This window comes from Tachysurus vachellii, chromosome 25 (genome assembly GCF_030014155.1).
Source record: "Tachysurus vachellii isolate PV-2020 chromosome 25, HZAU_Pvac_v1, whole genome shotgun sequence".
NCBI classification, from domain to species: Eukaryota; Metazoa; Chordata; class Actinopteri; order Siluriformes; family Bagridae; genus Tachysurus; species Tachysurus vachellii.
In genome coordinates this window covers 16,936,280-16,951,577 of record NC_083484.1, presented here as the reverse complement: position 1 = coordinate 16,951,577, position 15,298 = coordinate 16,936,280, and the positions used below count along the sequence as shown (strand labels likewise).

The 15,298-nt window shown below is 40.4% G+C and overlaps 2 protein-coding genes across 4 annotated transcripts in view; one reads left to right on the top strand and one right to left on the bottom strand.

Annotated features, from left to right (window-relative positions):
- Positions 1–7,286, bottom strand: part of scn1ba (sodium channel, voltage-gated, type I, beta a) — a 13,576-nt gene extending 6,290 nt beyond the window's left edge. For 2 of the 3 annotated variants that reach the window (XM_060862291.1, XM_060862293.1), the window contains exon 1: positions 5,891–7,286. In XM_060862291.1, the coding sequence (XP_060718274.1) occupies positions 5,891–5,972 (82 nt within the window). In that variant the 5' untranslated portion in view covers positions 5,973–7,286. The remainder of the gene's footprint in view (positions 1–5,890) is intronic. The other variant, XM_060862292.1, reaches the window with a different exon arrangement.
- Positions 7,287–8,291: 1,005 nt separating this feature from the next.
- Positions 8,292–14,132, top strand: psmc4 (proteasome 26S subunit, ATPase 4). Its single transcript, XM_060861969.1, has 11 exons — positions 8,292–8,428; positions 10,246–10,344; positions 10,488–10,674; positions 11,435–11,581; positions 11,669–11,778; positions 11,892–11,985; positions 12,315–12,482; positions 12,972–13,048; positions 13,169–13,337; positions 13,625–13,680; positions 13,785–14,132. The coding sequence occupies exons 1-11, from the start codon at positions 8,303–8,305 to the stop codon at positions 13,896–13,898; spliced, it is 1,347 nt and encodes a 448-aa protein (XP_060717952.1). The 5' UTR covers positions 8,292–8,302; the 3' UTR covers positions 13,899–14,132.
- Positions 14,133–15,298: the final 1,166 nt, after the last annotated feature.

Here is a 15,298-nt window from a genome sequence, read left to right as displayed (position 1 = left end):
TTACAGTGACTAGTGCTGTACTCTCGTAGCCCTGTGAATCAATCAGCACTGAGTGTGTTTTACCTAGTGTGTGTGTGTGTGTGTGTGTGTGTGTGTGTGTGTGTGTGTGTTTGTGTGTGGACGTTACGAAGAAAGGCCCTTGACGGCATAGAGCAGGGAAAAGGTGGGGAAAAAATATAAGAGCAGAAACACAGCTACAGGTAGACACATCAGTATGACATGCATGAGAGAAAGGAAAGGAAAAGAGAAATGTGAAGGAAGAATAAGAGTTAGCAAATAGTTGAACAAAATTACAGCTATTAAACAAACTGGAGAAAATCCAGCATCATTGTGCTTTAACATTTCTGTATGAGAGACACTGAGTGTGTATTAATGTTCATACAGTACATTTCCACACCTAGCAAACACATTGTGAATAATAAGACGAACTCTAGACATTCATAAGCTACTAATAAGCATCATGCTAATACCATGATAGAATCTTAAATAGACTGTTATAATATTATGACACAGATATAATGTTTTCTGACACTGAGAATAAGCTAGCTAGTGACTGGGGTTAGCACTGTAATTAACATCAAGCTGGAACTGTCAGGAACATCAACATTTAAAATAATATTTTAATATAATATTAATCCATTTGAATCAAATGACGCTAACAGTGTAATAAACACCAAACACACACACACACACACACACACACATACAAGGTCTGTAGGGAAAGGTCTGGAAGCCCTTGAAAATGTTCTACCAACTACGATTCAAGAATCAATGCATTTCTATCAATGCACATCCCTGCTGCAGTGAACTTTGCTGACAGAACCATATACCTCTTGCTGCGAGAGTAAATGTACAACTAATGTTAGTTAACATGAGCATCACTCTATGATGTTAGCGAAAAAAGAGAAGGTGTTGTTATGAGAGAATTGTCATTAGAGCCCGTTTACAGAGGATTAGAAAGATAGCAACAATCAAAAATATGTAGCTTAGCATTAGCATCTCCCTTAGCATCTAACTTTATCTAACATTGCACTACACATCTATGTTATTAACTTGGTTATTCTGTTAACACTTAGAATCTTAGTGTTGTTATGGAACACATCAAGCAAAAAAAAATTCATTTACGTATTCAAAACACAGACACACACACACACACACGCACACACACACACACACACACACACATGACCGCCATCACATTTTAGCCTTGAACAAAAGGCTATCCACAAAAATGAACTTGTCTGAGCTGAGCTTGTTAAATCTGTACATTCCTTACAGACTTAAAAACAATTAAACTATTCATCCAAATTTTTACTGAATTGTTGCTTGTTTTAATGTCTGTCAGTGTGAACAATTAAAACCTGCTTCTGCTTCTGAAGGCTCTAAGTAGCAGGATGTCTTTGTTAACATGGTACCCAGCTCGCTGCTAGCTGTTGAGTTTACAGTAAACTGAGTTTTCTCATATTTATAACTGTTTATAATCTACAGTGATATTTTTAAATATTAATATTCATCCTGTTTACTACAACAGTGGCTGGACAGATAATCTTACTACATCTTACTGGATTTCTGACAGGATTGTTTTCGTCTTATACAATCGTTCACACTCATGACTGCTAATGCTAGTTAGCTGGTAAAGCTGTTTCATCCTAATCAATAGCTAACTAATATAAAACAACCATAGAAATAAAAAAATATAAGAAAATCATATTCCTAAAATCATATTCCTAAATATTTATGATATTCACTGATAACGTAAGATACTGAACCTGACAGGATTTTTATATCATATGTGTTTATGTTTATTTATTATTATTATAATCGATTATATGCTAATAAGGAACAGCAAGGGATGAAGAACAGAGCATCTATAACAGTGTGTGAGTGTGTGTGTGTGTGTGTGTGTGTGTGTGCGTGTGTGCGCGCGTGTGTGTGTGAATTAAAGACTGATAAAGAGGGAGGTCATGTTACCCAAAACAACACTGACTATTAAATATTTTACCACAGTGAGAGAAAATGAGCCTTCATCTGTCCTTGTCTGCCCTTGGACAGATTTAACAGACACACAAACACACACACACTCATGCCCTCCCCATCCTCTTTCACACACACACAACCACGTACATTCCCTCCCCCACCCTCTTTGACACTAAAACACACACACACACACACACACACACACACATACAGTGGCGTTTGGCAGATGGAGCAGTGTGGATGAACCTGCGTCACTGCAGGCTGGAAACAGAGCAGTGATGGAAAGTCAGCCATGGTCACGATGGCTTTCCTTTCTTCTGCTTTCTTTTTGTCTTTTATCTCTCCATCTCACTTCTTTCATCTTATGGATGCTGTAAATTTCACTAGAAACAATAGATTGTTGATTCAGAAAGAGATCATTTACTTTTTGTATTTTACTGTCACTATGACCTGCTGTAGAAGTGTTGGATTTGATTCAATTCTACAAGGTAATTCATTCATTCATGAAATAAATCCCTTCAGTCATTAACACTTTGTTTATCCGGAAACAGCCCTGGATGTGGCCACGCCCCCTAAACTTGTTTTTTTTTTTTCAGTTTGGTCCGATTTATTCTCATCTGCTCCTTGTTATTTCTCTGCCTAGGTCTCGTTAGTTTATCTTAATGTCTGGAATCACACACAATGCTCCGGTTCAGGAGTCGTGTAGAACTATATTTACGTGATGGTGTGTTCACATCAGACCAGCTCAGGTCTCCAGTATCAGGAGATAAGGAATATTTTTAAACATCTATAAACAGAACTTATATTATTTAGCTTCTTGTGAATTGTTTAATGATTAATAAAAGGGACATTTTCCACACACTCTTGTACGAATAAAGGTTTTGTACATCTATCATCAACGATATTTACTTTTTATATTCAGAAAAAAGTTACGTAATTATTGTCTCCAGTGTGTGTGTGCTGGTGTAAAGCAATAATAACTGAACTAAGCTTTCAGTAAAATAATAAAACCTTCCTGTATTTTCTGTATTCTTGCAGTGGTCACAGAATTCTTCAGCACTGGGCTATAAGTAGTTTACAGGCTTCTTTACAGTGCATGTGATCAAAACTAAAAGCATGATGCAGACTCACTCAGAGAATCTCCATTAACATTAAGAATGTCATTACAGCACTTTCTGTGTGCGTCAGGCTTTTAGCTTTTAGCAGTTAGCTACGTGTGACGTCTCAGGAGCCGACTGGGGATCCTGAGCTCCTCTCTGTTCAGTAGTAGAAAGCTTTTATGGTGCGTATTGACTCGAAGCGCTAATGGCCTTCTGGTTCTAATCACAACACCGGCGCTCGGGTCGGACCCGCTTTCATCCGGCTGTGAAGAAGAGAGCTGGCACACTGAAAAAGCTGACAGGAGATCATTGTTGAACAGAACTGCTTACTGTATGAGGGACAAAGTGTCACAGTAGCATTGCTAGCCCAGATGTTAGCCTGCTTTAAACTGACTGTATTCACCACTCAGTCTGTTATACAAGGTACCGCTGCAAATCAGAGGCTCACGTCAGCTAAAGTTTACTAACTTCTTCTCTAGCACAACTGTGTGAATGCTGTAAATTTATACTCCATCAGTATCTGATTCCTGAACCCTGTTCTAATGAAGCTACTTAGTTCCCAATGTTCTTATATAGTGTAATAACTGTTTCTTTTGTTAAACATGACACCGTCATAGCAGCTAGCATGTTTTTGCTAACTAGCTACCAAAAATCTAAATCCATGTTTAAAGTCTCTGGTCTTTTATACTCTGTGTCTCACTTTCTTATTTTCTGTCGCTAAGAGTTTTTATTATGTCTCTCAACTCTCCTATGAAACTATTTAATCAGATTATTATTATTAATGTGTGTGTTTGTTAGTATTATTAGTATAGTTTAGAAACAGAAACTCCTTCATTCAGCTCCTGCTTCAGTTTTAACAAACGGATCGTCTAAAATCTCTCCACTACAACACCTGCAGAGGTGTGTGTGTGTGTGTGTGTGTTAGTTTATCATGACATTACACTAATATAAATATGATTCATCTCCGTTAGAGAAGCTAAAAGGTGCCGAGCCTCAGAAAGCTCCACATTGGAAAAATCCACCTTAGCAAGTTTCTCTATTGTTCCTCTTATAATAAATATTTACCCTGGATCAGGTTCATCCCAACAGAATAGAGCTGTTTAACCATCACCACTCTCACTCCTAACATGGATGGATGGATGGATGGATGGATGGATGGATGGATGGATGGATGGAATTGTGATGTTAAATCTATATTTTTAAAGACATCCACACACTACAGCAGCATCTCCAGCTGAAAGACACATAAAAATACTAAACATGGCAGCAGCACATTTTAGTGCCATGTTTTCAGAGTGATGCAGCAACTACACCACAACTACAAAGCTACACCATGACTACACAACTACACCACAACTACAAAGCTACACCATGACTACACAACTACACCACAACTACAAAGCTACACCATGACTACACAACTACACCACAACCACAAAGCTACACCATGACTACACAACTACACCACAACCACACAACTACACCACAACTACAAAGCTACACCATGACTACACAACTACACCACAACCACAAAGCTACACCATGACTACACAACTACACCACAACCACACAACTACACCACAACTACACCACAACTACACAACACCACAACTACACCACAGCTACACAACTGCACCACAACTACACCACAACTACACAACACCACAACTACACCACAACCACACAACTACACCTACTCTGCAACACAACTACACCACAACTACACCACAGCTACACAACTGCACCACAACTGCACCACAACTACACTACAACAATACCACTACTACACAACTACACCACAACTAGGCAACTACACCACAACTACATCACAACTACACCACAACTACACCACAACTACACAACTACACTTCAACTACATCACAACTAGAGTGTATGTGTGTGTGGAGCAGTATGCTGTAAACCCCTCAGTGTGACAGAGAGCTTCTTTATCACTTACTGTAAAGCTGAACAGTACGACTATTGTGTAAACCTGAAACCTGGCTGAACAGGAAACTCCATCAGTGCGACAATCATCACTCTCATGGACGTGACCTTCAGCTTCTAATGCTAATGTGCAAGATGAAGGGATTAAAGATGGACAGAGTGAATCTCTCTGTCTAACACATCTGCAGCAGCTGTTTCAGGTGTTTACCAGACATACATAAAAGGGCGTGGCCTTTTATATAAACACACACACACACACACACACACACACACACACACACACACACACGTTTCCAAAACATGAAGAGTGCAATTCAGATCATAACAGAGATTAAGAGTTTAACAGGTTCAACCTTATTATCAGTCATTAACATTTCATTATTAAATCCCTCTTTTAATTCTTATTAATGAAGAAACTCATATACAGACAGACAGACAGACAGACAAACAGACAGAACGACAGACAGACAGAACAACAGACAGACAGACAGACAGAACGACAGACAGACAGACAGAACGACAGACAGAACAACAGACAGACAGACAGATAGACACCCAAGTGAAGCTTATTTTGTTGATAAATAAGTCATAGAAACTGTGTAATTATTTTTCGGCACCTTGCAGTGATCAGTTACACTGAACGCACAAAAAATGTACACTCGAAGGTACCAGTGGCCCAGTGACAGAAAACAGCACAGTTCTAGTCCTAATATCTCTTGATATCGTCTGAGATCCCAAATAGAAATAACATAGAAATAAGTGAATGAACGTGCCAAAATATAACTTGAAGCTCTGTATGAATTTTGTCTCATTCTATCCTGCATAGACTGTGATTAATGATGCTGTTTATCCAGCATACAGTCACTCACCCTGTAGGATACACAGCAGCAGCAGCGGGAGCCACATCACCTGGACTGCAGTCATCTTCACCCAAGAGAGGGACATACACATATACACACACACACTCACACACACTCACTCACACACACACACACACTCACTCACACACACACTCACACACAGCTGTTGTAGATCAGAGGGTCTCTGTGTGTGTCCCACGACACAGCAGTGGATTTCGGAAGGAGTCACTACAGTGTTTAGTAAAGCAGTGTTTACTTTCTCCACGTGGTCCTGGACTTTTCTCCTTCCTTCTCTTCACTTCACTGAAGCGGTGTCCAGGAGCGTCCGCTCACTCCAGCGATGCTCTTCACTCTGCTTCTGAATTTGTTTCGTTTGTTTTTGTGATGATGAGATCGATTGTTTTGTTACTGTTGTGTTGCTTGATTATAACTTAGCGATTTAATCTTCCTCGTTTGTAATGGAAGACTTGATTTTTTTTTTGAGGTTTGTGATGTTTAAAAGAAAAGGAAAGTCTGCGATGAGTCCATAGCGTGGAAGACGAGCATGATAAAGGAAAATCCGACTGACCTGAGAAGAAGATGAAGATGATGGTGATGATGAAGGTGATGGAGATGTTGCACAGTGTCTGATTGAGAATGGAAGATTAGAAGCGTGGATTGTTCAACTTTTTTACACGTCTTTGGTTTCACTTAGCTGATACATTCCAGTGAAGTGCTTACTGTTCAGATTATTGCTCTGTGAAAATGAACGATGAGTGGACGAGAACTACATGAAGATTAGAGGTTTGAGGATTGTTCAGTTTTAGAACAGATTCTTACTAAAATGTCCAGAGAACGAAGATCTGGTGGAAATTCGTGAACGTGTGCGGACATCAATATTTAATGTGTTCTTGTCTTTTTATGAGTATAGAGAGTGTGTTCAGGTGACATGGATTACATTAAAGCCTCTTCTTCTTCTTCTTCTTCTTCTTCAGTGGTCCACCTCTTCACTTATCCTTAATGCCAACCGTAGATGGATCACAAAACATACGATTCTCTTTCAATCATAAATCATTCATTAAGTCGAATAAAATATACAGTACATATAAATTATGCATTCAGTGGGTCAAAATTTCAAAGAAATTCAAGAAAATCAAAGTAAAGAAACAGAAAGAAATGCAATGCGTCCTTCAGGTCTTCAGTGCTTCATGCTGCCTACCTTAAACACTGTGCATGTGGATTTGGGGCAGAACCACAGGATCCCTCTCTTATTCCTACCTCCACTCCTCAGTTCCTCCCTTCAGATATGTTGATTTATTAGTGCAGGAGTAATTGTTTTTTATTCTAAATCGTTTATTTCTTCCTTGAATGAGGCCAGTGTGCGTATTTCCAAAGATCCGGACAGAGAAGAGATGGCATGATGCGATGTGAAGGAAGGATGCAGCACTGACTGATAGAGAGAGAGACAGAGAGAGGGGGGGAGAGAGAGAGAGAGAGAGAGAGAGAGAGAGAGAGAGAGAGATCGGTGAGGGAGGAGAGAGAGAGAGAGAGAGAGAGAGAGAGAGAGAGAGATAGGTGGGGGAGAGAGATGGAGAGAGAGAGAGAGCGGAGAGAGAGAGATAGAGAGAGGTGGGGGAGGAGTGATGCATTGCAGCAGCGAGGTGGAAAACACGTGAGCAGATGAAAAAAGAACCCTGCAATATGTCCGTCTATTTCAGTCTATATTTTAAACCGGAAATGCGACATATAGGCATATACAGTATATGACTCAAAAAAATATAGTGAAAAAAACACATTAGCTATACATCGCTAAATGTGAAAGTGCATAATAATAATAATAATAATAATAATAATAATAATAATAATAATAATAATAATAATAATAATAATCAGACTGATGTCCATGATAACCTTTATTAAACAGGTGAAAACTGAATCTGCCAGCAGGGGGAGACATTCTACGTTTTTTTTATTATCTCGAGGTTCTGTTTTGCGCATGCGTACTATTGCTACACTATTGGCTCTTTAAATGTAAGGGTGTGATTAGCTGGACTACATGAATGCTTAGATATATTATTTTATATTATATTAAATACTTATTTATTGATCGATTTTTTTAAACATTTTCCAGTTGGCCTTGTATCCATAAAATTCAGGACTTATTAGCATCAGGGCTTTTACAACAGGAGGGTCATGTTTATTATATTTATTCTAGTGAGCATTTAATTGTATAAACACAAGACCAGTGCAGGACGAGTCGTCATTACAGTTCACTTTTGTCTAATTAAAGCCACACTATCAGGCGGCAAAAGCAATAATTTATATTAATTTATACTTCTAATAATTCCCGAACAATGCAGTGTGCTTTATCTGGATTTCATTTGATTTGATTTGATTTGATTTGTTTATTTCAAATTTGTGCATAATGACTGTTTTATCTTCATGGGTGTTTATTTTTTTACCCCTGAATGTTTACTTCCCTTGCGTGAGTCTGCGCGTGACGTCACTGACGTCAGACGCCGTATATCCAACATGGAGGACGGCGGAATGCTAGTTGAGAAGGTTCAGGTAAAATCTCACGCTGTGTTTATCTCCTTTACGCGTTTATTCTGCTGTTTTTTCTCTTCTGTTTATCTCGTTTCCGCTCGGATTAACACGTTTTTGTCACTCTATGGACTGTAGATGAAATTACGAACAGAATCTGGGCTCTGATTCATTCAAAGCTCAGCAAATGCTCTGTCATGCCATTCACGTTAGCTTAGCTTAGCTTAGCTTAGCTTAGCTTAGCTTAGCTTAGCTTAGCTTAGCTTAGCTTAGCTTAGTTAGCCGGTTAGCTTAGCGACTCAGCTAACGCTCGTTGTGTATTATTGACTCTGTGCCTTATTTTACATTTTATTGTAGTTAAGCTTATTCTACAGTGTATATTTTGCATTTACTTGTTACTTTGCTTCATTTATTGGTGTTTTTTTAAGCGGCGTTTTGGTCTTTATTTTAGGGTTGATACCAAATTGGTCTCTGTGAGAAGTAGAACACTAAATAGTGACTATTCTTTTATACTTCATGTAGTAACACTATGTAGGGAGCAAGTGTTTATTTGGGATTCAGCCCTTTGGTAGCCGGCATTCAAACGCTAAATAAACCATAAAATGGATGTCTTTTTTTTTTTTTTTTTTAAAGAAAAAAAAACTGAATATTTTTGAAGCTCTTTAATACATTATATACCTACGTGTGTGTATAATCTGTCTCTCTCTACTCTAAGAGCTGACAGTGAACCGGGGCCCCCAGTTTGAGAACCACTGGCCCTACACTACTTGTTCTGAGCAGGTTGTCAGTGACCCGGGGCCCCCTGGCACCATCTCAGGGCCCCCAGTTTGAGAACCACTGGCCCTAGACTACATGTTCTGAGCAGGTTGTCAGTGAACAGGCTGTAAAACTGTTGGCTAAGTTACAGACACTCATGAAAAACTCCTGCTGATGATCTGGGAAACGTCTCTAACAGCAGTCACAATGTCATTGTTTGTGTCAAACACGTTGTGAATTAGTTGTAACATTAAACAGGAGATCATGACTTACTCTGTGCTCAAAGTGATGCTCACAGCTCCAGAGCTTTTCTCTGTGGGTGAACGAGGATGATGATGATGAACAATTCCAGGATCTGCTTTTTTTCATTGGTTGTTATGTTAAATCTTACCCAGATACAGTAGTGCTATTTTCTGATTGGCTGTTGTGTAGCCTCTTTTTCTGATTGGCTGATACGTGTCAGGGTCAACTAAGAGCTCCAGAGGAGACGCGCTTGGTTCCTGCCCGGTTCCATAGAGACAGCGGTGTGGACTGATACGTTTTGGGCGCTGCGGCTTATTAAATATATGATAAATAGTCAAAAAGTTTTCCTGCGTGAGAAGAACAATGTGTGGCGGGAGAGTGACATGAGGGACTGTTACTGTCAATGTGTGATACTTGACAGCTCTGATATAATAATGTGATGAGTAATAATGTTGTGATGATGATGAGTTCCAGTTACCACCATAAAGTTTTCAGTTTCTGTTTATAACACCAACCTGCCAATGTTTGTGTTTATATTCATAAGAGAACCAGTCACCCCCTCAGCGATTTATTATTTCTAAGAGAGTTAATAAGAGGAAATAGATGTGGAGAACTTTCTGTTCCAGCTTCACCTCTGACTGGTACACAGAGCTCACACTGGAGGCTCCATCACATCACTTTGCCATAGCGATGATCCACAGTTCAAGTCCCTGTTAACAAGCTGTTATTATAGCAACGATTAACACATTAGTTTAATGGGAACGTGAAAAAATACTAAGAGTGTGTGTGTGTGTGTGTGTGTGTGTGTGTGTGTGTGTGTGTGTGTGTGCGCACTCATGTAGGACGATATTCCAGCCATGCTGAGCTCACGACCTCAGACTGGTTTGTCCTTCTTGGCTCCAGAACCAGAGGATTTGGAGGATCTGTACAGCAGATATAAGGTTTGTTTTTCCAGGATTTATTAGCATATGACAACAGCAGCATTTTGTGATCAGATGATGGATCTCATTTGCTTATTATTATTATTGAATGTTTATAGTGACTTATGTAAATGAGTGGTGGTGTTTCTGTGATGTCTCTGTAGAAGCTGCAGCAGGAGCTGGAGTTTTTGGAGGTACAGGAGGAGTACATTAAAGATGAACAGAAGAACCTGAAGAAAGAGTTCCTCCATGCTCAGGAGGAGGTGAAGAGGATCCAGAGCATCCCGCTGGTGATTGGTCAGTTCCTGGAGGCTGTAGACCAGAACACAGCCATTGTTGGCTCCACTACAGGTACAGATGCTAATCTTCAGCTGTTTTAATGCTGTATACATCACTATATATCATATATATTTGTCACTGTATAGATCAATCTTTTAATAATGTTTAACACGATCATTCAGAGTCCTCCATGTGGTCTGTATTTCCACCGCTGCACAAGCTGTACCTCACACAAGAGTCCATGCTGAAACTTACAATCTATGCAGATTCTCTGTAAGGGCAGTTAAGGCCTCTAGTTAGGGCAGAACTTTAAAAACTCTTTTGCATTGGCACTCTTCAGTTTTTCTCAGGTGAAAGAAACAAAGCAGCGAATGTACATTTTGCCATCAGTTCTTTTTCTCATGGATTCCTTTCAGAGTTTATTAGAATCTAACATCTAAGAATCTAAGCATTTTTATTTTGCCTTTCAAAGCACCACCTGAGAAACTCCTCTTGCTTTCAGAGGCGGAGTTTACATGATGGAGAAAACGCAGATAGTCTGGGGTTCGGATAGAGAAAGCAGCTACGAGGCTTATGCCCAGATCATTTTACACTTCTCCCATTGTGTAGAGTAGAATAAATATTACTAAAATTGTTTAAAATGAAAAATGTCTATCTCTTGTTCTATCAAAATGTATTTACTAAAGCGTGTGACTAACAGTGAAAGGTAACATTTTTCTTTTGGAAGTCTTTTGTACATCTATTAGATTTAGTTCTTTGAGATTGTGAAGGTGTTAATGAGGTTTAATTAGCTATATTGAGTGTAGTGATGGTTAATTTTGTGTGTGTTCAGGGTCGAATTACTATGTGCGGATCCTGAGCACTATAGACAGAGAGCTGCTAAAGCCCAACGCCTCTGTGGCTCTGCACAAACACAGCAACGCTCTGGTGGATGTTCTGCCTCCGGAGGCTGACAGCAGCATCATGATGCTCACCTCAGGTAAAAACCTGAAACCCCTCAATAACCTTTAGCTGTGATGTCGTGGTGTGTCGTAAGCTCTAATGTGTTGCATGTTCGATGTGACAGATCAGAAACCAGATGTGATGTACGCCGATATCGGAGGGATGGACATCCAGAAGCAGGAGGTGCGGGAGGCTGTGGAGCTTCCACTCACACACTTCGAGCTCTACAAGCAGGTAAAAGTGTTAAAGGGCAACTGAATGGTGTTATTAAGCTAGCTTTTAGTAGCACAGTTAAAGGTTTTATAGCTGCTATGATGAGTGCTGCATGTGGGCGTGTGTTTCCCCAGATTGGTATTGACCCCCCAAGAGGAGTGCTGATGTACGGACCCCCCGGCTGTGGAAAAACCATGCTGGCTAAAGCTGTGGCTCATCACACTACAGGTCCATTAATCACACTGAGACACTGCAGTCTTACAATTAATAACTCTTACACCAATATCTCATCTGCTACCTTGTTCTTCTAAGCTGAACAGAAGCTCATGATCAGAACTGGATTTTGGTATAAAAAAAAAGTCAGATAAAAATATGAGGAGTTCAGGTCGTGACGTGTCTGCGCCGAGACAGGTCGTGACGTGTGAATGGACATACATGAATTGATAGAATACAGGATGGGAATACTGGATGGACAGGGCTGTAGTTGGACATGGCATGACGGACAGGTTGTGACAGATATGCAGGTCCATCATCATGTACCCTCTGTTTGTCCACAGCGGCATTTATCCGTGTGGTCGGCTCCGAGTTTGTTCAGAAATACCTGGGTGAAGGGCCACGTATGGTCAGGGATGTGTTCCGGTTGGCCAAAGAGAACGCACCTGCAATCATCTTCATCGATGAGATCGATGCCATCGCCACCAAGCGCTTCGACGCACAGACCGGAGGTACGACTAGCTTTCACCTTCACGTTTATTCAGTTACTCCTGACTCAGAGGTTAATGATCAATTCATTATAATCTGTTTTAATGCCTAGACATGAGACTTGTAAATAATCAGTAATCATTTTAATATCTCTCTCTCTCTGTCTTTGTCTCTCTCTGTTTCTCTCTCTCTCTCTCTTTCTCTCTGTCTATCTGTTTTTCTCTCTCTCTCTCTCTCTCTCTCTCTGTGTCTCTCTCTCTCTCTCTCTCTCTCTCTCTTTCTGTGTCTCTCTGTCTCTCTCTCTCTCTCTCTCTGTGTGTGTGTCTCTCTCTCTCTCTCTCTCTCTCTCTCTCTCTCTCTCTCTCTTTCTGTGTCTCTCTGTGTGTGTCTCTCTCTCTCTCTCTCTCTCTCTCTCTCTCTCTCTCTCTGTGTGTCTCTCTGTGTCTCTCTCTCTCTCTCTCTCTCTCTCTCTCTCTCTCTCTCTCTCTCTCTCTCTCTCTCTCTCTCTCTAGCTGACAGAGAGGTGCAGAGAATCCTTCTGGAGCTGCTGAATCAGATGGATGGATTCGACCAGAACGTTAATGTGAAGGTGAGCTTGGACTTTATTCTTATTCTGTCTGACATGTTTCTACATGGATATTACAGATCAACCAATAAGTGTGTGTGTGTGTGTGTGTGTGTGTGTGTGTGTGTGTGTGTGTGTGTGTAGGTCATCATGGCCACTAACAGGGCCGACACTCTGGACCCGGCTCTGCTGCGTCCGGGTCGTCTGGACCGTAAGATTGATTTTCCTCTGCCGGACCGCAGACAAAAGCGTCTCATCTTCTCCACCATCACCAGCAAGATGAACCTGTCTGAGGAGATGGACCTGGAGGACTGTATCCTCATCAAACACCTGATTAACTCATTAGACTAAACATTCAGGTCACAGAGAAAGAGGGACACTGCTACAGTACAGACTACAGTTACTTTACTCCCCATTTTTCTTTTCCCTCTCCTCTACTTCCTCCTTTACTTCCTTCATTCTTTCCTCCATTACTTCCTGAAGTATCTATTAAGTTAATTTTTTCTTTCATGGGGTTTGTATAGGTTTGTGTGTGTAGATTGTGTTGTTTTAAGCACCGGTGTGTTTTGTATCTGTGTGTTCCTTAACCCGTGTGTGTAGATGTCGCCCGACCCGACAAGATCTCTGGAGCAGATATTAACTCCATCTGCCAGGAGGTGAGTGTGTAACACACCCTGTTTTAAACACGTGAGCGAGAGATGTTGCTGTGTACTGTTACAGTGTGGTGCACGTTTTTCTCACATCGTGTGTGTGTTCTCAGGCTGGAATGTTGGCTGTTCGTGAAAATCGTTATATCGTCCTGGCCAAGGATTTTGAGAAGGCTTACAAGACGGTCATTAAAAAGGACGAGCAGGAGCACGAGTTCTACAAGTAGAGACAGCAGCTCATCACAGTTAGCTTAGCTGTTTATTTACTTTATTCTTTGCTATGTTTATTTGTATGTATTCACACACACACACACACACACACACACACAGATGCACTACAGTATTTGCGTCTGACACGCAGACTGTGACTCCACTGGATTTAAACACACAGCAACTTCAGTACATTTTACAGATTGTTGTACACTGCAAAAAGAAACAATAAAAAATGTTTTCCATAAAAACGGACATCGTTTGTTTATTTAAATTAAATTTAATGGCTACGGTGTTGCTACGGCCACCATATTAATATTTATTTATATATATAATCTTTTGTCATCCACTCCAAAGAAAACCGTATAAATTGACATCTTGTTTATTTAAGTGCAAAACCAGCTAAAATCTGAGGTGATGCCACGTGACCTTGGTTTAACCGTGTGAGTGATTTCACCCAATGAAAATGCGTCTGTGACGTCACACCGAACTGGGTACATTCTGTACTGTGCTGCACTGCACCAGTAGGGGGAGCTGATGTTCACATTGTATATGATGCTTCTTTGTATAAATTAAAAGCTATTTTGACCAAATAAACCGAATTAATGAAATTCTCACAGGGTGGGAAAACAATGTCACAGGGTGGGTAAAAAAAAAGACGATTTTACATCTGAACACGAAATAATGCGTAATCAGATTGCGTAAAAATGCAATCCAAACACACTCTGCTATACAAGATGAGTGACGCGACGTGACATACAGCTAAGTGACCCATACTCAGAATTCGTTCTCTGCATTTAACCCATCCAAAGTGCACACACACACCGTGAACACACACCCGGAGCAGTGGGCAGCCATTTATGCTGCAGGGCCCGGGGAGCAGTTGGGGGGGTTCGGTGCCTTGCTCAAGCAATACCTTAGTCGTGGTATTGCCGGCCCGAGACTCGAACCCACAACCTTAGAGTTAGGAGACAAACTCTCTAACCATTAGGCCACGATGTTCTAGGACAAACAACCCCAGAGTGTTAGTGAGTGGCGTTTGATATGGAGCTTCTCTCACTTTCTCCTTCACCTTCACATTTAAAAAATTGTATAAAATTTGAATTAGTTTTATAAAGATTTAGTAAAGTTTGAAAGCACATTAGTAATCGAATATTCCTGAATCGCAGTTTGTTTTGGGGTAAAGCCAAACCGACCGTCTGAAATGTTTAAAAGGAAAATTATTGTAGATCCTGTTCCATTGATCCGTAAAAATTTTGCAAGAATGTTTTCATGTACGTTTACATTTGTGCTGCATGTGACACTGTACAGAGGGACTTACTAATCACTGAGAAAGCTGTATAATGCCATAAATGAGGAATTGTTGAAGTAGGACCGAGAAACTGCTGCAGTAGCTGCATTAAGCCTGCATGTTGGC

Coding starts and splice junctions, on each gene's coding strand:
- psmc4 (XM_060861969.1), top strand. CDS start 8,303: ATGGGTGTTTATTTTTTTACCCCTGAATGTTTACTTCCCTTGCGTGAG. Junction 11,582..11,668: donor CATCATGATGCTCACCTCAG/GTAAAAACCTGA, acceptor TCGATGTGACAG/ATCAGAAACCAGATGTGATG. Junction 12,483..12,971: donor CTTCGACGCACAGACCGGAG/GTACGACTAGCT, acceptor CTCTCTCTCTAG/CTGACAGAGAGGTGCAGAGA.